Source organism: Orcinus orca, chromosome 5, assembly GCF_937001465.1.
Source record: "Orcinus orca chromosome 5, mOrcOrc1.1, whole genome shotgun sequence".
Lineage (NCBI taxonomy): Eukaryota > Metazoa > Chordata > Mammalia > Artiodactyla > Delphinidae > Orcinus > Orcinus orca.
Genome location: NC_064563.1, coordinates 45,323,676 through 45,349,967, shown reverse-complemented (window position 1 = coordinate 45,349,967; position 26,292 = coordinate 45,323,676). Strand labels below are relative to the sequence as shown.

Sequence of the window (26,292 nt, the reverse complement as noted above, 5' to 3'; positions counted from 1 at the left end):
CGGCTCCCGGGCGGCTCCAGGTGGGGGGTGGAAAGGTGCCGTGACGCCATCTCACTGCGCGGGCCAAAGGCCGGGCTTAGTCCCCGCCCCACGTTTGGTTCGTGGTACCCTCCAGGTCTGAGGCGGGCGGCCGGGCGCTGTGTTCATTGTGTGAGCGCGGTGTTTTTGGTTGCTTTGGCCTTCTTGCTACTCTCCGGTCCTTCCGCCAGCCTCGAGCCCTCACCACTCTCGGTGTAAGTAGTATTTTAAAATTGAAGAACCAAAGGCACGGAGAGGTGAAGTAACTTGCACAGGATAACACAGCAGATTTGGATTCTAGATAGTCTAATAATTCTCTTCACTATAAAAGGAACATAATCGTAGCTTACTCGTGGAATGTTTTGAGAGGATGCGTGTAAAGCTCCTTACATGCTCTTTACCTATGGTGGGTCTATCCATCCACTCCAGAGCAGGGACCGATTTTGCTTTCTAGCTGGCGCCGCACCGCCTCGATACGAAGGACAGAGTATCCTGAGCGAAGGGCCTGAAGCCAAGATTGCCGATCTTACCCAGCAAAGGGTGAGGTCAACGTGTAGGCGTGTCTCAGCTGCAGTCTACCAATTACACACGTAGGCACAAATACAAATGTGCACCTTCTCATCTCTCTCTCTCTTTTTAAATTGACATTACCCTTCCTACACTAATCCAGACTGAAAATCTCTAGTCATACTTGCTCTTTCATACGCTGCACATCTGATTACTCACTGACTCCTGTCTCCTGTTCCTTCCCTGCTCTCTATTTCTACTAGGTAAGACTTCATCAGATGATCTCTTACTCTTTCGAACTGATTCATCTGTTCAATTAGTAAATATTAATCATGAATAAAAATCATCACCAAACACTGCCTATTTTACCCCTCCTCAGCTCATAGTGGGATTATACTTCCTGGTCCTGGTCCATGAGGTGTAAGTGGATGTGACCCCTGTCACTCTCAGACACAGCATTTAATTGCTGTTTCGAGGTGCTCCAGAACTCTTTTTCCCTCTTGCCCAGAAGCAGGCAACGTTTGAAGTGGTGGTAGCTTCATCAGCCTGCATCCCTGAATGGTTAAGATGAGCGGAGGCCCACGTTGACCCATGAGGAGCATGTAGCATGGGAAAGAGATAAACTTCTTTTGTTTTAAGGCACTGAAACTTTTGGTGCTATTGGTCACCACAGCATAACTTAGCCTGTCTTGATTGATACAAGTGCCTATGGGAGTGAGAAAAAACAAATTTGGTCTCTGTTCTAGTGGAGCTTATACCAGAGGTATCTCTATAAAATATAAATCTGACCCTCTTCCCTGCTTTAAAACTTTTATTTAAAAATATCTTCCCATTGCTTGAAGGATAAAGTCCAAACTCTTAGCCTGGCATTCTAGGCCCTTTACCACTAGGCCCCAAATTGCACTTCCATTACACTTTTCCATCTATTTTATGGTCCAGCCAAACTATACTACTGGCTGTTTACTGCCTTGATCCATATGCTTTCAAACCCCTGCCTGAACCTTCACCCATGCCATACCTTCAAACTGGGATGCTCTCCACCCATGTTTGCATATCCTGGTTTACTCCCCTGTGCTCACTAAATACCTCATGCCACCCCCTACTAACCCTTTTAGAACCCTCATAACAACCTTAATTACATGTTTCAGTGATTGTCTTCCTTCAGAGCTGTAAACCCCTTAAGAAGTCCATCTTATTCAGCGTTGGGTCAGGCATATATAAGGACTTACACATTTGTTAAATGAATGAATGGCTTGTTGGATCCCTCAAGGTTCACTAGAAATGCTGTCAATTCCACGTATTAGTTTCCTATTTCTGCTGTAACAAATTACCACATAATTAATGGCTGAAAAAACATAAATTTATTACCTTACAGTTCTGTAGGCAGGTCTGTATTCCTTTGCAGAGGCTCTAAAGGAGAATCTGTTTCCTTGCTTTTTCTAGGCACTAGAGGCTGCCCACATTCTTTGCGTTGTAGTCCCCTTATTTTATCTTCAAAGCCAGCAATGTTGCATCTATGAGCATTCTTCCATAGTCACATCCTCTAACTGTGAACTCAGTGGGGAAAGTTCCTCTGATTGTAAGGATCCTTGTAATTAGATTAGGCTTACCTGGATAATCTTGGATGATCTCCCCATCTCAGCATACTTAATTTAATCATGTTTTCCTTCTTGACATGTAAAGTAACACATTCACAGTTCCTGGGACTAGCACAAGGGTATCTGTGGGGGGGGGCCATTATTCTGCCTATCACATTGCAGAGTCTTTCCTTGCTTCTCTCTCTCACTTGACATTTACCCTTCAACATCAGCCAAATGAACTCTTCCCTAAGGAGCATCAGGAGTCTCCTTGAAGTAGGGTAACCAAATATGGGCCAAACTTAGACACTTTTAAGAGTGAAAGGGAGTACCCTAAACAGGTCAGCAGGTGTACACTGGTCTGACCAGATATGGAAGAATGAAATGGATGTGTGACCTGCAGAGGCCCTACCCCGAATTGCAGCAACTTAATTGTAGACTTCTACCCTCCAACCTGGTCTCTTAAAAATCAAGTAGATGTTGGGAGGTTTTACTTTCCTCAGAAGATTTATGCTTTAGACTGGAGATGGGACACTATCTGGCTCAGCAGGTTAAACAGAATCTTTTTTCTTTACAGTTTTAACAATACATAAATAATATATAAACAACATAATATTTATATTAGGGACACAAGACTTTATGATGTATATTGCATATATGTACATCAAATGTATATGCAAGTATATATCAAATTCACAATTTGACATTTGTCTTTTGATTTTGTTACTGATGAAACCTCTTTTAATGGGTAGTTCCAATACACCTTGTAGCCACATGACAAAAGATGAAAAGAATTCAAGGTCAGGAAGCTGAGGATTGTACTTATAAATGGTGATTTTCAGCTTTGGGGAGAAAGGAAAAAAACATGCTAAAGTAGGGATCCCATAGCTTTTCCTAAACCTTTATCTGATCAAGGTTTTCCATTTCAAAGTCTCTTAATCCTAGATCACAGATAAAGCCAGAAGATATATCAGGAAATCATCTTGTGGTCTTATTATACAAATAAGTTGAGTGTTGTACTCAAGGTTAGTTATTACTTTGCAGTTGTGTGGCTTTCCAATTCTATCATGTCCTTGACATTTTTCTCTGTAAGAGAGCCTCCCCCCAACCCCACACCTTTTCTTTCCTTTTCAACTTCTTATATTTTTATTATATACCACTATGGACTTAGAGTTTTTATTTTTATTTATTCAATGTGTTGTCATCTGTATTCTTTTTTGATGTCCAGATTGTCTCAGATTTGGCCAGTGGGAGTCCCTTTAAGCCACCACTTTTGACCTATCTCCATCAGCCTTTGAGTTCTTTCTTACTTCCTGGCATAAGATATTTCAGGCTCACTTGTATTTTACATGCCCCAGATCTGAACTGCCATTTCTCCGAGAAGCTCTGGTTCCTTTCAGTGAGGTATCATATTTAGAAACCAAGATCTGGGCTCTAGGTGCACTAGTTGCTGCTGGGGTGTCATTGCCTCTTAACCCTTTTAGTTTCCCTTTGGCATGTACACTTTTTTTTTTTTTTTTTTTTTCGGTACGCGAGCCTCTCACTGTTGTGGCCTCTCCCCTTGCGGAGCACAGTTTCCGGACGCGCAGGCTCAGCGGCCATGGCTCACGGGCCCAGCCGCTCCGCGGCATGTAGGATCTTCCCGGACCGGGGCACGAACCCATGTCCCCTGCATCCGCAGGTGGACTCTCAACCACTGCGCCACCAGGGAAGCCCCTGCATGTCCACTTTTGCATTCTTTTGTTCAGCTGAGTAATATTTCACTCTGGGAATATACCTTTTTCTTTTTTAACCAGTCTCCAATGGAAGAACGTTCAGGTTATTTCCAGTATTTTGCTATTACAAATAATGCCACAATCAATAACCTTCTACATATGTTGTTTTAGATCTGTGATTGTCTTCAGGGAAAGATTTCTACAAGTGAGATTGCTAGAGTAAACGGTAAGTGCACCCAACTGGATGGGATTAACTGTTTTGATCAATTGTCTGCCATATTTAAAAGGAAATGTCTAATTTGAAAGATATAACATAAGTTTAATAAAAAGTTTCAAAAGTGCAAATGTAGCTTTGTTGGATAATGCAGGATTCTCTACAGAAGTCATATTTCTTTTTCCAACAGCACTGGAAGAGATTATTCATTTTCCCACAGTTTCAACCAACAAAATTACAGAATATGATATCAAACTTTTAGATTTTTACAAACATGATAGGTGAGAAGTGGTATCTAAATGTACTGTTAATTTACATTTCTCTAATAGTGAAGCTGGAGATTTTTTTTCATTTGTTTAAGGATGATTTGAATATTATTGATTGTTAACAGTGTGTGTGTCTTTTGTACATTTTTCTACAGAGTTTTGGTTCTTTTTCTCTTGATAAGTATTCTTTTAGGAACATAAGGTATTTATGTATCATATATATTGCAAATATTAACACCCAGTTTGATAATTGTATTTTGACTTTGTTTATGATGTTTGCCACAACATTCATTTTTATGTAGTCAAATTTATCAGTATTCTCTTTTATTATGTCTGGATTTTGAGTCATAGTTAGCAAAAACTAATACAAATTTTGGCATTAATTTTTTCCTGTCATAGGTGATTTGAAATTTACAAATTTAACTACTCAAACTACTCATGTTGATTCAACACATAAGGCTGTAGTCATCAGTCATCTAATAGCTAAAAGTTTTTACATCTCTTTTATTCCTTATTTTTAAAGAATCCATTTAGAATAACCTGATTTTGACCTTTTAGAAAGCAATTTGACAGTATGTATTGAGGCATAAGACTTTGCAACCTTGAAATACTATCCTAGGCGCAAAAAATCCTAAGCCCAGAACCTAATACAGTGCCTGGTATTTATTAAGTATTCAGGCAATAGTTGCAGAATAGGGGAATAAATATGAGGGAGGGGAAATACACGCATGAAGATGTTTGCTGCTGAATTATTTACATGAAAAATTGGCTGCAACCTAAAAAACCAATGGTGGAGAAATGATTAAATAAGCTATGGTTTACCTACTTCATTGAAAATGATGTAACACTGAAATGGTGTTTCTGAAAGATATATAATAATATGGTAAAGCTATATAATATATGGATATGATGATAGATGAAAAAACAAATTACCAAATTATCAAAAAAGATCTATTGAATATATACACACATTGAAGAAAAATAAAGACTGGAAGAAAATGTAGCAAAATGCTAACAGAGAGTTGTATTTTCCTATTTTCCAAACTTTCTTTTTCTGATGAAAAACTAAAAATGTTTAAATATTCATTGTCTGCTCTCTAGCTGTTCTTAGACTCTGAGTGCAGCAATGGAGAGATCATTTGAAAATGTGAAGTAGGGCTTAGAAGAGAATTACACAGAGGTACACTACAGAATTCTCTCCAAACAACTGGCAGTAGGAGCTTGATTATATACAAAAGACCACTGTAAATGCTTTCACAATTTTAGGTGGCTGTGTGGCTTTGAGTCTCAGATCTCTTAAGTGAGGATAATAATGGTATCCCGTATAGTTAATGTAAGGATGAAATGAGATAATACATATAAATGCTTAGAACAGAAACTGGCCGACAGTGAGTGTGAACTAATGTTAGCTGTTTTGGTTTTTGGTTTCTGGGTTTTTTTCTTAAATTATAAAAACTTGGTTACAATGCCCCCATGTGTCTGTACATTGCAATATTTCTGGTCATTAAAAGGATTTCGTATTACTTTAGATCAATGCATTTGAAATGACAGTTCTAGGGCCATGCATTATCCACTCATGTTTTATATAGACTCTGAAGATTAAACAGCTCTTTTGAAAATAATGATTTATCCCCTGAATATAAAAGTAACACACACTCACTATATAAAATTTGGAAAGTACTAAGAACTATAAGGAATTATAGCCATCTATAATGTAACCACCCAAACATTTTGGTGTGTTTTTATATTTTCTATGTAAATATATATACATATATATTTATGTCTCTGTGTGTGTGTGTGTGTGTGTGTGTGTGTATATTTGCTTTATTTTTACAAATTCAGGGTAGTGTATGTTTTTACACAGGAATAAATTTTAGCATAAATGTAAAATATATATTTTACTTTAAAACAAGAACAGAAATTTAACTATGTAGATAATGGAGGTTGTCCCATGGTAAACAGAGGATTGCATCTTGTTGTCACCAGTCTCTCATGTTTCCCATTAAGAGTAGGTACATTGAACTAGAGTGGAAAGATGCCTTAAAAAATGCTTTAAAGTGAAAGAAAATCCAACCTGATTTAGAAGTACAATGCCACTTATGTATAACTCGAGGAGGGAATTATGAGAATCAGTTTGTTGTACTAAGGAGGCTTTCCTCTTCCTCTTTTCAAAAATTTATTATTTATTTATTATTTTTTTAGCTGCACTGCACAGCATATGGGATCTTAGTTCCCTGACCAGGGATCAAACCTGCATTCTCTGCATTGGAAGTGTGGAGTCTTAACCGCTGGACTACCAGGGAAGTCCCTCCTCTTCTTTAATATAATAATTAGTTGGTAGCAAATCTCTATTTTAAAATTATTTCTTATCTGTATATAAAATGTGGCATTTTGTATAAGAAATAGGAAAAAATAAGAATGTAATTATATGTATTTGATTAGTTTTGCAATGAGAAAACAAAAGAAGGGTAAATCAGAAACTAATGAAAATAGTTACAGGTTAGGGATAGGTGGGAAAGGCTAGGATGTGAGCCAGACTTCTCTGAATATACCTTTTCATACAGTCTTCACTTCTGAGGCATGTAAATATTCTATGAATTTAAAAATTAAAATTAATATTAACTCAAAAGATAAAGAAGAGTCAAACCTTAAAATTGAATACAAATAGCAAAAATCAATATCATATTTATAACACAGGCACAGAAAAAATTAATTAAAGTAACTTTTGAACACCGCGCTGAATAAAAACAGAAAGAACTAAAAAGAAGTCTTGAACTTTCCCGAGTGGGTTTATCAGAGATGGCAATTTGGTATAGTGATTCTGGAAGTATTTTGTTGTGTTGTAGCATAAGGCAAATGAGTAACTGTACTGATGCTTTTTAGAACCAGAGTTCTTTGTAGGAGAAGAGGGATACAAATAAAAATGGGGAAGATAAGGAAAAATCCTATGGTGTTGATTCAATCTGGATGTATCAATATTATTTTTAAATATATATATATAAATATATAGGTATTTCCTTGCTTTTAAAGATATATATAGTATGTTATGTGTGTGTGTGTATATATATATATATATATATATATTTCCTTGCTTTTTCTGTTGAATGGGCCTATAAGCAGTGACACCCCAGTAACAGTGAGCACAGCTAGCACCATTATTCAGTTTCTAAATACCATTCCCCAGTGAAAGGCACCAGGACTCCTGGGAGAAATGGTTAATTCCAGGTCTGAGGCAGCTGTGTAGGGAAAGTACAGGATGACTCAATGTCCTCCCAAACAAGGAATTACTCAAAGACAAATGGGGACATGTCAACAGAATACAGAAGCTGGCTTAAAAGAGCTTCTCCTGGGCAAATTTGGGACAGTTTGAGCATTAAAAAGAATTGGGACAGAAATGGATCATAACAGTGTCAGTAACAACACAAATTCCAGGAACTTAACTTCATACACCTCCACCCCACCCACCCCAGATATTCTGACAAATAGGTCTGGGGTCGGGTTTGAGAATTTTACATTTCTTTTTTTTTTTTTTACATCTTTATTGGAATATAATTGCTTTACAATGGTGTGTTAGTTTCTGCTTTATAACAAAGTGAATCATTTATACATATACATATGTTCCCATATCTCTTCCCTCTTGAGTCTCTCTGCCTTCCACCCTCCCTATCCCACCCCTCCAGGTGGTCACAAAGCACCGAGCTGATCTCCCTGTGCTATGCGGCTGCTTCCTACTAGCTATCTATTTTACGTTTGGTAAAATAGTGTATATATGTCCATGCCTCTCTCTTGCTTTGTCACAGCTCACCTTTCCCCCTCCCCATATCCTCAAGTCCATTCTCTAGTAGGTCTGTGTCTTTATTCCTGTCTTACCCCTAGGTTCTTCATGAGATTTTTTTTTTCTTAGATTCCATATATATGTGTTAGCATACGGTATTTGTTTTTCTCTTTCTGACTTACTTCACTCTGTATGATAGTCTCTAGGTCCATCCACCTCACTACAAATAACTCAATTTCATTTCTTTTTATGGCTGAGTAATATTCCATTGTATATATGTACCACATCTTCTTTATCCATTCATCCGATGATGGACATTTAGGTTGTTTCCATCTCCTGGCTATTGTAGATAGAGCTGCAATGAACATTTTGGTACATGACTCTTTTTGAATTATGGTTTTCTCAGGGTATATGCCCAGTAGTGGGATTGCTGGGTCATATGGTAGTTCTATTTGTAGTTTTTTAAGGAACCTCCATACTGTTCTCCATAGTGGCTGTACCAATTCACTTTCCCACCAGCAGTGCAAGAGTGTTCCCTTTTCTCCACACCTTCTCCAGCATTTATTGTTTCTAGATTTTTTGATGATGGCCATTCTGACTGGTGTGAGATTATATCTCATTGTAGTTTTGATTTGCATTTCTCTAGTGATTAATGATGTTGAGCATTCTTTCATATGTTTGTTGGCAGTCTGTATATCTTTGGAGAAATGTCTATTTAGGTCTTCTGCTCATTTTTGGATTGGGTTGTTTGTTTTTTTTGTTATTGAGCTGCATGAGCTGCTTGTAAATTTTGGAGATTAATCCTTTGTCAGTTGCTTCATTTGCAAACATTTTCTCCCATTCTGAGGGTTGTCTTTTGGTCTTCTTTATGGTTTCCTTTGCTGTGCAAAAGCTTTGAAGTTTTATTAGGTCCCATTTGTTTATTTTTGTTTTTATTTCCGTTTCTCTAGGAGGTGGGTCAAAAAGGATCTTGCTGTGATTTATGTCATAGAGTGTTCTGCCTATGTTTTACTCTAAGAGTTTGATAGTTTCTGGCCTTACATTTAGGTCTTTAATCCATTTTGAGCTTATTTTTGTGTATGGTGTTAGGGAGTGTTCTAATCTCATACTTTTACATGTACCTGTCCAGTTTTCCCAGCACCACTTATTGAAGAGGCTGTCCTTTCTCCACTGTACATACCTGCCTCCTTTATGAAAGATAAGGTGACCATATGTGCATGGGTTTATCTCTGAGAATTTACATTTCTAAGCAGCTTGCAGGTGAGGTTGCTGCTGCTGATCTATGGACCTTGGTTTGAGTAGCACTGGATTATAAAAGTTTGAATTCAAAACGTATCTGTGAGTCTAGGGCTTCCCTGGTGGCGCAGTGGTTAAGAATCCCCCTCCCAGTGCAGGGGACATGGGTTCGAGCGCTGGTCCGGGAAGATCCCACATGCTGCGGAGCAACTAAGCCCGTGCACCACAACTACTGAGCCTGCGCTCTAGAGCCCGCGCGCCTAGAGCCCGCGCTCCGCAACAAGAGAAGCCACCTCAATGAGAAGCCCGCGACACAACGAAGAGTAGCGCCTGCTCGTGGCAACTAGAGAAAAGCCCGCGCACAGTAATGACCCAATGCAGCCAAAAGTAAATAAACTAAATAAATAAATTTATAAAGAAAAAAGTATCTGTGTGGATTAAAATGCAATCTACTGTTTAAAAAGTATCTCTGAGTCTATAATGAGAGAGAAAGGGGAGGTGGAGATTGATTGCTTGCTTATGGAGAAGAGGGTTTAAAAAAAAAGTAAGCTCTTTTTTACAAATGAATGCCAGCTCATAAATGTACAAGGAAAAACAGGTTTAGCAAATCACCATTTTGCAGTTCCCAGTGTAATAACTGACTCAGGAAAGGATCATCAATGTATGATAAAACCATTAAGAGAAAGGCTTTGGGGGAACAGAATGTTCATATGGTCTCAAAATATCATACTTACCATATCAAATTACTTATTTAGAACGGAGGGGAAAGTTATACTTTTACCATGGGGAAATCTAGTGGGCATTATCATAAAGGAAGTGATCAAATGGAGCGTCATCAATAATGGGACAGTGTGACCCTATGTGCCTCCTAATGGATTTAGTGGGAACTGTAACAACACCTAAGGAATATTCTTGCCAAAAATGTTTAACTTGAATTTAATCATGAAGAAACAATCAGACAAATCCAGACTGTGGGACAGTCTTTAAACTATCTGGACTGGACTCTTCAAAAATTTCTAGGTCATGGAAAAATAGGAAAAGACAGGGGAAATACACTAAATTGAAAGTGATGACCAAATGCAATAGATCAGAGAAATTTAATGGTAAAAACTGTTAAATTTAAATTGTTAAATTCATTGTATGATAATACATGAGATTTTTAAAAACGATCTTGGAAATTGGAGGACTAGGTTCAGTAAGTGCTTAATCAGTTCCCCATTTCTTTAAAATCGTGTTGATAATATTTGTTATGCTTCCCCATAAGATTTCATGAGAACAAAATGAGATAATGTTTGTGAAAATACTACCCATATGATTATCATCCAATAACCAACTTTTATATTTGTGTGGTATTTTCAAGGTAAAATGTGCTAATCTAATCTACTGATAGTTAACACTATGCTAAAAATCTGGTGGACATTATATCCCATAATACGTTAAAGTACTATTTAGTCCTGCCAAAGGAGAGGTCTCTCTGGCTTCTGTCTTTCTGCTTCTCAGTCTCTTGTCTGTCTGTCTCTCTCTGTGGAGACAGAGCTCCTGCAAACAAGAGCAGGCCCGCCTGTAAGCAGAGCTTACAGAAGCCTGATAGATGATGTTTCCTGGGTTGTTCCTCCACATACTCAACACACTGATGCCTCTGCAGATTGTCCCTTGGTGCCACCTACGAGGGACAAGCACTTCAGGACACTCCATCTGAAATTCCCAGTCTTCCTTGGTTTGGCAGAACCCAATTTGTTCATCATCAGAACATAAAAATGTTCAGCTTTTTAAAATGAAAAATTAATTTTAACATGTATCAGTCACTGCTGCCACTTTGTTTATTTGCCATTCTTTATTCTTAGGCCCTGCAGGCATTTTTTTTCACCTGGGAATACTTAGAAAATCAGATAGAAATATTTAACTGATATTTACCTTTCAGTCTCTAACGAAGGAACATTTCAGAAGTGTGATTTTGGTTGCTACAGATCCATGGCAGCATACTACATTGATAAATGTTTTGTCGTGCTACGCATAGATAACAGAGAATAAAATGTATGACAGTAATAAATATCAAGGCATGCATATTCACAGCCTCTTTCCTCTCACCTGCTAAGGAATATTTTGGTGTTGTCCATGTAACCTTTTTCCCTTCCTTTAAGTCTGGCCTTAATTAGGTAGAGCAGAATGAAGAGTGTACTCTGTGTGTGTGTGTGTGTGTGTGTGTGTGTGTGTGTGTGTGTGTGTGTGTGTGTGTGTGTGTGTGTTGGAGTGTGTAGAGAAGCATGTTGGGAGAGCAGAAAGGAAATGCCTAAGAAAGGAAAGATTGGTAAAATTTACATTGAAAAGAAAGCAAATGACTGAGGAAAGATAGATTAGATCCCAGGGAAGAAATGGGATAAAGCGTGAGAGTATTTAAGTTTCTTGGAGAATATTAGTAGAGATTTTAAGGAACAGCTGCTTATGGGGGAGAGACGTTGAAATGACAGATCGGAAAAAGCTACTTTATAAGTTTTGCTCTACATTAAGGACGTATCTGCTCATCACACACACCACACACACCCAGTTTTCTGAAGTAAAGATTTTAATTGCTTTTCATTATTTTTCGGGACTGTTTTCTCTGAATTTTACATTATGCTAAGACTGGGCCACAAAGGGCTTGACTTAATTCAGACTACCGAAATAGTCAGGAACACCAGGATACATTTTCTATTCTGACATTTTCTATAGACATAAGCTAGTGACCCCTAATTTTAAGATTATTAAGAAGGTTGTTTTTTACTCCCCCCCAGTTTTACTGAGAAATAATTGGCATACAACACTGTGTAAATTTAAGCACACAGCATGATAGCTTGATTTACATATATTGTGTGAAATGATTACCACGATGGCTCAGCTAACATCATCTCATATAGATACAATAGACAGAAAAGGAAGAAGAAAAGGAAAAAGAAACATTCTGTGATACAAACTTTTAGGACCCTCTTAACATTTGTACCTCTTGACTACCTTACCGCAAATCCCCCTCCCCTCATTCTCTGCCTTTGGTAACCACAAGTCTGATCTCTTTTTTATGCATTTAGTTTTTGTTTTTTGCTTTTCTAGGTTTCACATATGAGATCATACAGTATTTATCTTTTCTCTGTCTGATTTACTTCACTTAATGTAATGCCTTCAAGGTCCTAGGAAGGTTTTTTTAAAATCAAATAGGGAAAATGTTAAGGGACGATGCATTTTTTTAAAAAGATGCACATTTGCAGTTTTAATAATCTCGTGAAATTTAGGAAAAACTCTACTATGAAGCATTTAACATTGCCACTCCCCTGAGATCTTCCTGAAATCAGAAACTCTTTTTGCCACAGTCTTTCAGCATGTTTCTTATATCTGTTACTGCACTTAATTCATTCTGCCTAGCTTGTTTTTCAAAGAAATTTCTTACTATAAAAGCAGTATATGTTGGCCTAAATTTATTCTTTTCCCCCCAGCTTTATTGAAGTATAATTAACAAATAAAATTGTAATATATTTTCTATTATGTATATAATAATATATTAAAGTACACAGCGTGATGATTTGATAATATACACTGTGAAAGTATTCCCACAATCAAGTTAATTAACACATTCTCCGTCACCTCACATAGTTACTGGTTTTTTTTTTTGGTGGTGATAGAACGTTTAAGGTTTACTCTCTTGGCAAATTTCAAGTATATAATACAATATTATTAACTATAGTCACCATGATGTACATTAGATTCTCAGAACTTATTCATCGTATAATTGAAAGTTTGTACCCTATTACCAACCTCCCCCATCACACCACCACTACCACCACCCCCTTGGCAACCACCAATCTACTTTCTGTTTCTATGAGTTTGGCTTTTTTAGATTCCACATATAAGTAAGATCATACAGTACTTGTCTTTCTCTGTCTGACTTGTTTCACTTAGCATAATGCCAAACTCCAGGTTCATCCATGTTATCACAGATGTCAGGATTTCTTTCTTTTCGTGGCTGAATAATATTCCACTGTGTATATATACCACATTTTCTCTATCCATTCATTCATCAGTGGACACTTATGTTGTTTCCATGTCTTGGCTATTGTAAATAATGTTGTAATGAACATGGGAGTGCAGATATCTCTTCAAGGTAGTGATTTCATTTCCTTTGGAGCTACACCTAGAAGTGGGATTGCAGGACCATATGGTAGTTCTATTTTTAATTTAGCCTGGATTTATTTTTTTTTAATTTTTTAAAATTTATTTTTATTGAAGTATAGCTGTTTTACAATGTTGTATTAGTTTCAGGTGTACAGCAAAGTGATTCAGTTATACATACATATATTTTTTTTGTTTTTTTGACTTTTTTTAATACAGCAGGTTCTTATTAATATCTATTTTATTCATATTAGTGTATATATGTCAATCCCAATCTCCCAATTCATCTCACCACCACCACCCCATATCTTCTTGGTTTTAGATTCTTTTCCCTTTTAGGTTATTACAAAATATTGAGTATAGTTCCCTGTGCTATACAGTAGGTCCCTGTTGGTTATCTGTTTTATATATAATAGTGTATGTATGTTAATCCCAAACTCCTAATTTATCCCTCCCCTGCCCCCTTTCCCTTTTGGTAACCGTGTGTTTTCTATGTCTGTGGGTCTATTTCTGTTTTGTGTATAAGTTCACTTGTATCATTTTTTTTCTTTTAGATTCCACATATAAGTGATATCATATGATATTTGACTCTGTCTGACTTACTTCACTTAGTATGATCACCTCCAGGTCCATCCACGTTGCTGCAAATGGCATTATTTCATTCTTTTTTATGGCTGAGTAACATTTAGCTTGAATTTATTCTTAATTGCGCTCATTGAAGACAGAGGCCATACCTTATTTATAAAACAATATCATGGCAATTAACAGCACAGGCCTTGAAGTCAGACACCTGAGTTTGAATCTTAGCTCTGCTACTCCTCACTTAAAATACCAAATAGTTTTCTGCGGTTGTTACTGTTGTTTAACTTTGTTTAGTCTCAGTACTCTCATCTATAAAATTGAGATAATTATAGCTATTTCTCTCAGGGAAGTTGTGAACATTAAATGAAAAGATGTATGAAAGCGTTTAAAAGAATTCCTGGCACACACGGTATTCAACCAATGGTAACTATAATTAACTATATGCCTACTTTATTATTTGAATCCCTACCATGTAGCACAGAAGGATTTGTTGCTGAACAACAAATCATGGCTAAGGTGAGAGAAGAAAACCACGGAAGAATCCAGGGGCTGGCAACCTTGCTTTACTATACCTTTATTTTTCTCTGTGACCTTAATATTTGGAGTCCCAGGGTGTGTAGTGGGGTTTTGGGGCCTGCTTCTAGCCCAGATGAGCCTTATTGGACATGGGCTAGGAGGAAAGAGTGTCTTCTGTTAGTACCAGGGCCTCCCTGGGTGTTCTGAGCCTCTCAGGGGAATTGCAATTCAATCTCCAGTTCCTTCTCCCCTCCTTGCCTCACCCCACAGTGTCTCTGGAGAGTCTCCTGGTGATGGGAACTTCCACTGACTAACCTGCATCTTCAGTGGGGTCCCCAGGAGTTGAGGACTCTCTTAAACACCACTCCTGCACGAAGCACTTCTTATTTCTCCAGGTCAGAAAGAGTTTCTCCTGTTATAGCACTTGGTACTTATTCCCCTGTTCTAGCTACTGGCTTTGTGTTGTTTCCCCTGTGAATTGCTAGGTGTCTGAGAGCAAAGTCTGGCTCTGGTTCCTGTTTGATCAGTACAGTGAGCTGTACGTATGTTCCCAAGTAATAACTGTTATATTGAATTTTACTGAAGCCGGTCTTGGGATTGCAGCATCCAGCTGAGCGATAAGCCCAGACCTTGCCCTAAAGTCTAAGCTGCTACCCTGACCCCAGAGCTTTAAGATACAAACTTCTCCCTATAGGAGAACACAGCCTCTGGGCAATTAACAGCCTAGAGTTCATTATTTGACTCATTGTAAGAAGTTCCTAGCAATAGATTTCAAAAAGCTAGCAGGAATGCAGAAAAAAACAAAAACAAAAACCCTTTATTTAGGTGATAGGGATTTACAAAATATTAACATCAAACATTTTCCTCTTCATAATTTAAAGTTCGATTTTTTACACCACCCAGCTATTACACAGGAGCATGGTGGAAATTCAATACCTGTAACAGCTGGAAACAGTCTGAAAGAATTCTGACTCTATTAGCAGAAGAATTCTGACTCTATTACTTAAACTTTTTCCAGTAATATAAAAATAATAAGGCAAGAATTTATTTGGTCTCAAATATGATTATTCTGAATCATCCAACATGCACGAAATTGTAAAATTTTCATTCTCAATTATCATTACTACATAGTTTGCTAAAGTGCCTGGCCCCAGATAATATTTTCTAGATATTATTCTGAGTTGTTTAATGGAATTTAGGTGAAATAACATTTCAGGAAAAGTTTACCAACTCAGCAACTTGTTTTTCTCACTTGGCCTGGAGAAAAAATTACCCTTTCAACTTCATCAGCATCTCTTTCCCCACTTGGACCTCAGTTTTGCTTGAAGAATGCTAATATGTCTCCTCTTGATTTCATGTGGCTTTTCACAAATCCAGTTAACTTCCGGAACCCCTCCATCAGCCCGTCCCCGGTGACAGCACAGCAGGGCTGCACGTACCAGTTCCGGTCACTGCAGAGTTGCTTCACTTTGAACATTCTGGTGATGTCCTTGGCACTCAGAGCACCAGGCACGTCTTGTTTGTTGGCTAACAGGATAACAGGCACATTTTTAATGTGCTCATTCTTCAAAATCTGCTCAAATTCTCTCCTGGAGTCTTCCAGTCGCTGTGTATCTGTACTGTCTACAACATATACCAAGCCATCGGTGTTCTCACAGTAGAGGCCCCACACAGTTCTCATTTTTTCCTGTCCTCCAACATCCCAGACCGTAAGTGGAACACCCTTTTCCAACTCAATCATCTCCACGTTGAAACCTACTGTTGGGCTGGTCACAATATCCTTAGCAAGCTTTAATTTGTAAAGGAGAGTAGACTTCCCAGCAGCGTCAAGTCCCAGAAGAAGAATTCGGGCTTGCTTGGCTTTGGGGTTTTTAGAATTCAATAGACCCATTTTAGGCTTTTTTTTTTTTTTCTTTGAAGACCTTTTCTTTTCGCTGGAGCCAGTGTTTCCTCTCCAGGTCTTGCATGAAAATGTTAAGAGGAAAGAAGAGAGCAAATGCTTCATGTTATAGTCTAAGAATAGGAACTTGCGTGCATTTATGTTGTAGATTATCAACTTGATTATGGGCAAACAGTGTTTCATTTGCAGTCCCAACCAATCCTGAGGTATCTGTGATGTGAGTAACCAGCCAGTGTCATAGAAGCTCAAAGGGGAAATTCTTTGTGAGTGAGTAGGACTTAGGAGGGGCCTGCCTGTGTGACACTGCAGCTTGTTCTCTTCCAGATGTTGGAAGTCTAGGGTAATCAAAGGTTTGGATATGCAGGGGAACATGGTTTGGTAGCGGGATAAAAACTTAACTTTACAAGTGGTTTGTAGAAATTCTCTAGTTATTTGACTATTTATCTTATCCCAGTTGTAAATAAGTAACCAGACTTCTGAAGCCATGAAGAGAGAGTTTACCTCACACTGCCCTGAGCAGTATCTTTAGTACTTTCCAGATTACTCAGTAGGAAACTTTAAACCATCCAAAGTTATCTGAACCTTACTTCCATAATCATATAGAGAATCACTTCTTTAATCTTCTAGATAGAAAGTTTACACTATTCACAAGACCAAATTTACAGGAGGGGGAAGTTTGTAACACAAACACTTTTAAAAGTAAGCAGTCTGATTAAAGGTGGCGAATGAATATATTTATCTCCTCTCCTCAAGACTCCACCAAAATGATGGTAAAGGAATAAAAAGAACATATAAACTCATATCTAGAGCAGGAGAGTCCATCAGAGGGTGAGAGATTTCAACAAAATTCTGGAACGTGGAATATAGATAGAAGATGAATGGTAACTAATGCAGCAGGATAAAGCTGAGGCTTGGAGTACTGATACACAGGATACAGAGGGAAGAGGCAAAATGAGCAACTAAAAACAGGGTTAACTGAAAGTCTGAATAAGGAACAGAAAACACACACACACACACAGACACCTCTGCTGGGTGACAATTCAGAGTGAGATGTTACACCCTGGGCCAAAAAAAAATCTTTTCTAAAGAAATTGTATGATGTCAGAGAAGAAACCTTCATGTTTTGACAGTTGGGAGTTTCCACCTCATAATGCCTAATTCAACATTTAATTAACCTATAGCCAACCTGGCAGTTGGCAAACCTCACCCATGTACATGGAGTTCCCAGTCAGCTTTCAGTGTACAGAGGTTTTCATACTTAGTACATAACATGCCTCTAATATAATGAAAGACCAAGATAAAAATAAGAAGGTTTAAAGAAAGCTTTAACAGAGGTAATGCAGGGAACAGAAGAAAATGTTCAATAAGTTCTAATTAATATTTCCATAGAGATTTGCAAAGATATTGCATCCATAAAACAAGAAATGGATGCTATTTAAAAAGCCACTCAAAAAACAAAAACAGAACTCTTGAAAATTAAAAACATGGTTTCCAAAATTTAAAAAGATCAATAATAGGTTAGAAGAAAATCCAGACATTTCAAAGTCTGACTTATAGGACTTTATTCCAGAAAGAACAGAAAATATGCAAAGAGGAAATTATCAAAGAAACAATATAAGACTATTTTTCAAAGCTAAAGAATAAACTCTCCAGACTGAAAGGCTTCCCTCAATGCTTAGCAAGTTGATTTTAATTTTTTTTAAACTTAAAAAAAATATATATATATATATATTTTTTAAATTGGCTGTGCCGGGTCTTAGCCGCGGCACACGGGATCCTCGTTGGGGCATGCAGGATCTTTAGTTGCGGCTTGCGAACTCTTAGTTGCAGCATGTGGGATCTAGTTCCCTGACCGGGGCTTGAACCCCGGCCCCCTGCATTGGGAGCACAGACTCCCAGCCACTGGACCACCAGGGAAGTCCCAGCAAGTTGATTTTTAAAAGAGCTGTATATACTAAGGCATAAAATATACATGTTTTATTTTTATTAAAACTAAAATTTTATTTTTTAAATTAAGTAGACTATTCTGGGTGTAGAAAGTACACTTATGAAGAAATTATGTAAACCTTTAAAAAACTATTAAATTCTTAACCAACTCCCTGTATCTCAGAAACCAGAGATAGCATTTTCATTCATTTATTCATCCATCCATTTATTCAGCAAATGTATATATTGATTGCCTACTGTGTGAACTACCATGTGCTAGATTCCAGGGAGGACACAAAGATAAACTAGACCTTCCCTTAGGTGGCTTTCATTGGGGAGAAGTTTAAAGATATGTGAATAAAAATAATAATACAAAGTTTTAAAAAATATAAATGCTATAAGAAGAAAAAAGCTAACATATTCTAGAAATTCAAAGATTACTTCAGGATGGAGGGCATCAGGGAGATCACCTTAGAGAAGGTTCAACCTCAAACCAGGCCTTCTAGAGATAGGGTAGGGGAAGGGTATTTATTAAAGAGATGGTCTGTGTGAGCAGAGTCTCAGAAATGGGAAAACATAGAATGTATATGGAAAAACAACAGGATACAAGTATGCACATGTAGTGGGTTTGTTTTTTACTATAAACACGTTTAACTATCATGAGAAAACCATCAGACAAATCTTGATTGTAGGACATGCTACAAGACAACAGACCTGAACTCTAAAATATGTCCATGCCATGAAAGACAGAAGAAAAAAAAGGAACAGAAGAAGAATGATCTAAATTAAGATATATTTAAGATACGTGATTGGATCCTTTGTTCAAAAAAATTGATTATTACTATAATTGGGGACATTTGATGATGATTATTCATATATTATTATATATATGAACTATATATTAGATGATATTATTTATCAATGCTAAATTTCTTTTTTTTTAATTTTTAAAAATTTATTTTGGCTGCATTGGGTCTTCGTTGCTGTGTGCAGGCTTCCTCTAGTTGCAGCAAGTGGGGGCTACTCTTCTTTGCGGTGCGTGGGCTTCTCATTGCAGTGTCTTCTCTTGTTGTGGAGCACAGGCTCTAGGCGCACGGGCTTCAGTAGTTGCAGCACATGGGCTCAGTAGTTGCGGCATGCCAGCCTTAGAACACGCGGGCTTCAGTAGTTGTGGCGCTCGGGCTCAGTAGTTGTGGCACACAGGCTTAGTTGCTCTACGGCGTGTGGGATCTTCCCAGACCAGGGATCGAACCCATGTCCCCTGCATTGGAAGGCGGATTCTTAACCACTGTGTCACCAGGGAAGTCCAATGCTAAATTTCTTGAGTGCAGTGATGATATTGTAGTTATGTAAGAGGATGTCCTTGCTCTAAAGAGATATATGTTAAAGTACTTAGGGGTGATATCAGCAAGTTAATTTTAATTGGTTCAGTGTGCGCGCGCGCACACACACACACACACACACACACACATCAGAAATATGGCAAAGGTCAGCAATTGGTAGTTTATGTGAGGCGTTTTGGGTGTTCACTGTACTAAACTCTCCTGTAGGTTTGAAAATGTTCAAAATAACATGTAGAAAAAAAGAATATAATTGAAATAAGCTAATCAAACTAGGCTGCAGTCTGCAGTAATGTAGAGAATAATTCAGCTTACACATGTGGTAAGACCATATTTCCCAAGATGAATTTAGGGACTGTGCACTACCACGTGGGCTCTTCTCCATCCATCTCTGGACTTTCAATAAATTGAATTTTAAAAGAAAAGGTTTAACATTTATTTCATTTTAAACTTGATGCAGTCTTTATGAGATCCACTATCCATACTGGGGTAATACTTTAATTTGTTTTGTCTATAATGAGGGTAATCATACATATATATGCCTTCACTCTGTTTCCCATTTGATCAATTATACGTTGTTTTCAGGATAGTCAACCAGATGAGGGGTTAAATTCTGGATGAATATTATATCCAAATGAAAATATGACTCTCTCTTCTGTAAAAGGGAGTAATTTCTTTCTCAATGTTAATTTTCCTGAAAAATTCTACAAATGTTTCAACATCCTGTCCTGCTGTCTTACAACATTTATGGATTCATTTGTCCTGGCCAAACCTGAGGGAAGGAAGGTGTTTGTTTTCTGTGAATCATTCCGAGATTATGCAAATAAAGGCAGGATTGTGAGAGAGTTACTGGCAAGCTCTGTGGTATCATAGGAAATTTGTTTTAAAATGCAGGAATGAAAGAAACATTTTTTTTAAACTTCTTACCTTGGAGATGGGAGGTAAAAAGCCCTTACTTAGAAACTCAACCATGTACTGACGAAATAAAGGTATAGAAACTCATCTCTTGGAAGGAAGTGGCAACGTATTCAATTAACTTTATTTTTTATAACTAAAGAAGAAAGAATGGGGAGGTCATTGTGTGACTTGCTTAGTTTATGCAGACTTGGAACATGCCTGTTTTTCCTATAATAACTTTTTGTTTGGTCTTTTTAAAAATGAACTTTTGGAAAATGGAAGTATAACATACATAGAGAAAAATGCAAAAATCATAAATGTACAGCTCAGTGAGTCACAAATTGAAAACATCCACGTATATACCAGTGAAACCAGGCTTAATTTTTAATTTTCCATTTTTGTTGCAAGTAAAAATTCTAGACCTCAAGCATTTCTACCCTCAGTTGTCAGAAATATACTCTGTTCTCGAACATGTAATGAGAACAACAGGTACTCATTATCCTAGTTGAGATTCTTTGGTGCTGTGAAAAATGATATTCCAATCCACGAAGCTTTTCCAAGTGCCGTTTTTTTCCCAGGACAGAACCAGAACTTTCATGCACATCACCAAATGTGGAGCATATGGGTAGACCACTGGATCTGAGTTCAGATCTAGCCTCTGGCACTTACTAAGTGCTGAGTGGTGACAAAACCAGGGATGTTGTGATAGCTTATTATATTACATATAATAAATGTGAAAACACATATCACAGAACCTGGCACATGATTGATGTGAATTTTCTTCCTCTCCTCTCACAAGTTTTGTATGTTAGCTAACATTTAAAAATACCTGCAATTCTTACTTATCATGATAATCATTTCATGACATATGTAAGTCAAACCATTATGCTGCACACCTTAAACTTGTACAGTACTGTATGTCAGTTATGTATCAATAAAACTGGGGGAAAAAAATTACCTGCAACTCTTGGTTCTGGAGAACCTAGGGGCAGGACAGGAATAAAGACGCAGACGTGGAGAATGGACTTGAGGACACGGGGAGGGGGAAGGGTAAGCTGGGACGAAGTGAAAGAGTGACATTGACATATATACACTACCAAATGTAAAATAGATAGCTAGTGGGAAGCAGCCACATAGCACAGGGAGATCAGCTCAGTGCTTTGTGACCACCTACAGGGGTGGGATAGGGAGGGTGGGAGGGAGATGCAAGAGGGAGGGGATATGGGGATATACATATATGTATATGTATAGCTGATTCGCTTTGTTATAAAGCAGAAACTAACACACCATTTTAAAGCAATTAATTATACTCCAATAAAGATGTTAAGAAAAAAAAACCCTGCAACTCTTAGCCTTTTCCAGACAAGGAACAATTTGGTGATTACCATCAGAGTACTGTATTCCCTTGGCAGAATAAAGGACTGTGTGCTGAACCCCTTCTCCAGCACCCCAACGTTGTTATCCCCCTTCTCCCAAATAAGATTAAAATGAACAAGGATACAATACAATACAATTAAAATGAACAGAAGAACCGTCTGAGGGCTGTGTCTGGAACTTGGAAGGGGCATTCACTCATTTGCCTTGGTGAAGACAGGCATTTATATAAGGACAGATGACGCAGATATCTTTGGCCCCAGCTACATGTGAAGCTCTCAGTATCCTCTGTCTGCGCAGCCAGTGGCAAGGGGACCCCAAAGAACTGGGCCATGCAACCTGACCACCATGAACTGAACTGGTTCCTTTTCATGACAGTGATCCAAATCATAGGTTTGCATAGGTATGCAAATTCTTTTTAAAATTGTTTTAAGGTCTCCATTCTTTACAGCCTCTCATTTCTCTTCTAACTCACAATAAACTTGTGATTATTCATTCAATATTTATTGGGTACACATGAAATGGCAAGCACTATTTGCTGTGAACAGAATAACAGATTCACCCTTTAAGAAGTAACTGAGGGTTGAACCATTTAAAAATATATATATTTAAAAAATACTCTACATTACAATCTTGCTATTTAAAAAAGTATTTTATTATAAAAACAATATTAAGAAAATTTTAAATCATCTGAAACATTTAAAAATGTAATGTGACTAGGAATTTACTTTTGTCTGTTTTCTTTCTGTCTTTGTTTATGTACATATATAATTTTGATACGCTTTATTCATCAAGCTTGTATTGAGCACATACTATATCTGGATTTAATGCAAGACACTGGTGATATGGATGCAATCAAAACAGTCTCCATTTTCAAGGAAGTAGTAGTCTAATGAGGGAGACAGATACATGGCATGCATATTGTTATAAATAAGGTAACAGAACCTTAAGGAAGCACAGAAGTCATCAAAAAGGAGGGTGAAATAGCACATTGTATCCAGGGAACTGGAAGCAGTTCCATAAGTGGAGTTGAGAAGTGTGAGGACAGCAGAGTAAGAGGAGGGGAGGCTGCAGGTCAGTGTCCAGCAGCATGGCTCGTGCCTGGGGTGCCCACATCATTTATCATCCTGGACCGTTTTGAAAGTGGAGGGGGTGCCAGTAATGAATATACCAGAAAACACGTGTAAACAGGACAGTCCTGGAATAACTAGGCTATATGGTCACCCTAATATAGGTCACATGAGACTTGCCCGGCTTCATGCGAGGACACTTGAGCCAGTTTCAGGATGAAGGATCAGCGTGCCAGGTCTGCATAGCTACTTCTCAGATACTTCCACTGTCACTCGCTGACATTCTCCTTTCCAGTTTTTCTAGAGAATAAACTAAGAAATCAAAGTTGTACACTGGAGAAAGCTGAATCATAAGCTGTCAGTGAGGGAAACCAAAATGGGAAACCTACTTCATGTAGCAGAATCAGTCCTCAAAGACTCAGAAATAGACAGTATCAAGCCAGAAACTAGGGTAAAGAAAGATAATTAAAAAGCTGAGACCTTGTCATTAGAGTTGACAGGTAAAATACAGGACACCTAGATAAGTGTGAATTTCAAGTGAACAATGAATAACTTTTTAGTATGAGTATGTTCCAAATATTGTACAGGATATACCTATAATAAAAAAGCATTCATTGCTTTTCTTCTTCTTCTTCTTCTTCTTCTTCTCCTCCTCCTCCTCCCCCCTCCCCCGCCCCCACCCCTCCCCCTCCTCCTCCCCCTCCTCCCATTTATTTTCAGTATCAGTTATTATCATTTTTTCTTTTCCATATAAGCATTTAAGTCTGTAAATTCCCCCAAAGTATCACTTTAATTGCATGCCACACATTTTTTTACTCATTTTTATAATTACCATTATAATTTTTTTCTTTGATCCATCAGTTATTTAGAAGTATTTTTCTAAATTTGCAAATATATAGGAGTTTTAAGTTATTATTTTATTATTTATTTCTAACTTAATTTTATTGTGGTCAAAAATACTGGTTCTTGGACAATTATTGAGATACTTTATGTCCTAGTACATGGTCATTTTTTGTCAAAGTTCCACATACATTTGGAAAGAAAGTGTATTCTCTAATAATTGAGTACAATATTCTGTATCTATTAGGCCAAGTTTTATAATTGTTTATTCAGATCTTGTCTGCTCGAACTATTGATCAAAGAAGGAAGAATGTTAAAATCTTCAACAGTGACATGACCATTTCTTCTTGGAACTTTTGACGATTTTTGCATCCCATATGTTGAAGCTATCTTTAGTGCTGACAGTTGTAAAATTTTTATATCTCGTGATTGGACTGAATTTTTTTTCAATAGGTAGTGACCTATTTGATCTCTAGTAATATTTTTTTTTTTTTTTTTCCGGTACGCGGGCCTCTCAGTGTTGTGGCCTCTCCCGTTGCGGAGCACAGGCTCCGGACGCGCAGGCTCAGCGGCCATGGCTCACGGGCCCAGCCGCTCCGCGGCATGTGGGATCCTCCTGGACCGGGGCACGAACCCATGTGCCCTGCATCGGCAGGCGGACTCCCAACCACTGCGCCACCAGGGAAGCCCTGGGTTTTGTTTTATTTATTGTTTGCAATTCTTTCTGTTTTCTGAATCTGTGTATTGGTATTTCTCATCACTAGGAAAGAAGAAATTCTCTGAAGAACATAGGGGCAGGACAAGAATAAAGTTGCAGACATAGAGAATGGACTTGAGGACACTGTAGGGGGAAGGGTAATCTAGGACGAAGTGAGAGTGTAGCACTGACATATATATACCTACCAAATGTAAAATATATAGCTAGTGGGAAGCAGCTGCATTGCACAGGGAGATCAGCTCAGTGCTTTGTGACCACCTAGAGGGGTGGGATATGGAGGGTGGGTGGATGACGCAAGAGGGAGGGAATATGGGGATATATGTATACATATAGCTGATTCACTTGGTTATACAGCAGAAACTAACACACCATTGTAAAGAAATTATACTCCAATAAAGATGTTAAAAAAAAAAGAAGAAATTCTCTCCTCAAATTTCAGGATTTCTCAGACATTATCTCTTTGAATAGTATAATTTCTCCCTTCATCTTTGTTGTCTCCTCATGGAACTGCAGTGTGTTGGAACTTCTCTCTCTGTGTCCTCTATGTCTCTTAATATTTCTTTTGTAGTTTCATTCTTTGTCTTCTTCTGAATTTGTTGTAATTTCCTCCAATCTGTCATGTATTGTCTGTTCAAATGTGCCTAATCTACTCTTTAAGCTTTCCATTAAATTTCTAATTTCAATTATTATATTTTTAATATGTAGAAATTCTATTTGGTTCTTTTTCAAATCTGGCCAATTCTGATAGCTTATAGTTTGGCATTCTTCTAATAATCTTTTAAAGTTTTTCTTTAAATACATTAAAACACTTATATTTTATTCTATACCAGACCATTCCACTATTTGAAGATTTTAATGCTTGACTCTGCAGTGTGTTACTTCTGCTATTTCCTCATGCATCTAAAGTCATATTCCTTGAAAATGTATATGTAGATTTGAATTTAACAAGTATTCTTTTGAGGAGGGTTTGGATTTTTTTCCTTTACATATTAGATACTCCCAACTACATTTTTGGCTTGGGGCTTTTTCGGAATGTACAGATAGTATGAATTCCGGTTCTAAACACATGTGAAAGTAGGCTTATGATTAAGAATCCTCAGGCCTTTTTCTTCTTTGTTCAGCTCTGCCGAGAGTCCAAGTGAGATTGGCAAATATCACCACTAACACTCTGTTGGGTGGGATTTTTCTAATTCAGCCACTGAAAGAGTCATCCTTGAAGGTACCCTATTCTAGCTCCCACCTTGCTTTGGACCCCAGTTTTCTTTTTAGCCCTGGTACATTGAGCCCATTAAAACTTGGGCCATTGACCACTAAGGATCACATAAACACTCAGGGCTTTGCCTAACCCTACAGATTTTGCTTTCTTTTTCCCCAGCCTCTGAAAAATTCCCTTAATTTCTCACCAGCTCAGCCTCAGATTAACATACATAAAAAGTTTTTGTTTGTTTTGATATTTTATATGGCATTTTTACATGTGCTATACTGGGAAGGATTTTACTTAAGTCCTAGTTCATCATATTTCTAGAAATTCTTTAAATTTTTAGTGAGAATGTACTCATATTTTAGAATTTTAGTTAAAGACATATTTAAGAATATTAAAATATTAGAAGAAAATGTTGAAGAACATGTTAATAACATTGGTGATATATGGCCTTCTTAAGCTAAAATTCCCAAAATTATAAAG

At 37.6% G+C, this 26,292-nt stretch overlaps 1 protein-coding gene and 2 long non-coding RNA genes across 3 annotated transcripts in view; 1 reads left to right on the top strand and 2 right to left on the bottom strand.

Annotated features, from left to right (window-relative positions):
• The window catches only part of LOC125964544 (uncharacterized), an 88,088-nt gene that overhangs the window by 22,844 nt on the left and 38,952 nt on the right, over window positions 1–26,292 (bottom strand). The window lies entirely within an intron of this gene.
• On the top strand, window positions 94–9,740 carry LOC117197476 (uncharacterized). The gene is made up of 3 exons (XR_004478122.2): window positions 94–233; window positions 3,989–4,043; window positions 6,500–9,740. It is a non-coding gene; the product is annotated as an uncharacterized LOC117197476 (long non-coding RNA).
• On the bottom strand, window positions 15,856–16,434 carry ARL14 (ADP ribosylation factor like GTPase 14). The gene has a single exon (XM_049710526.1). It carries the CDS (start codon window positions 16,432–16,434, stop codon window positions 15,856–15,858), a length of 579 nt encoding a protein of 192 aa, XP_049566483.1.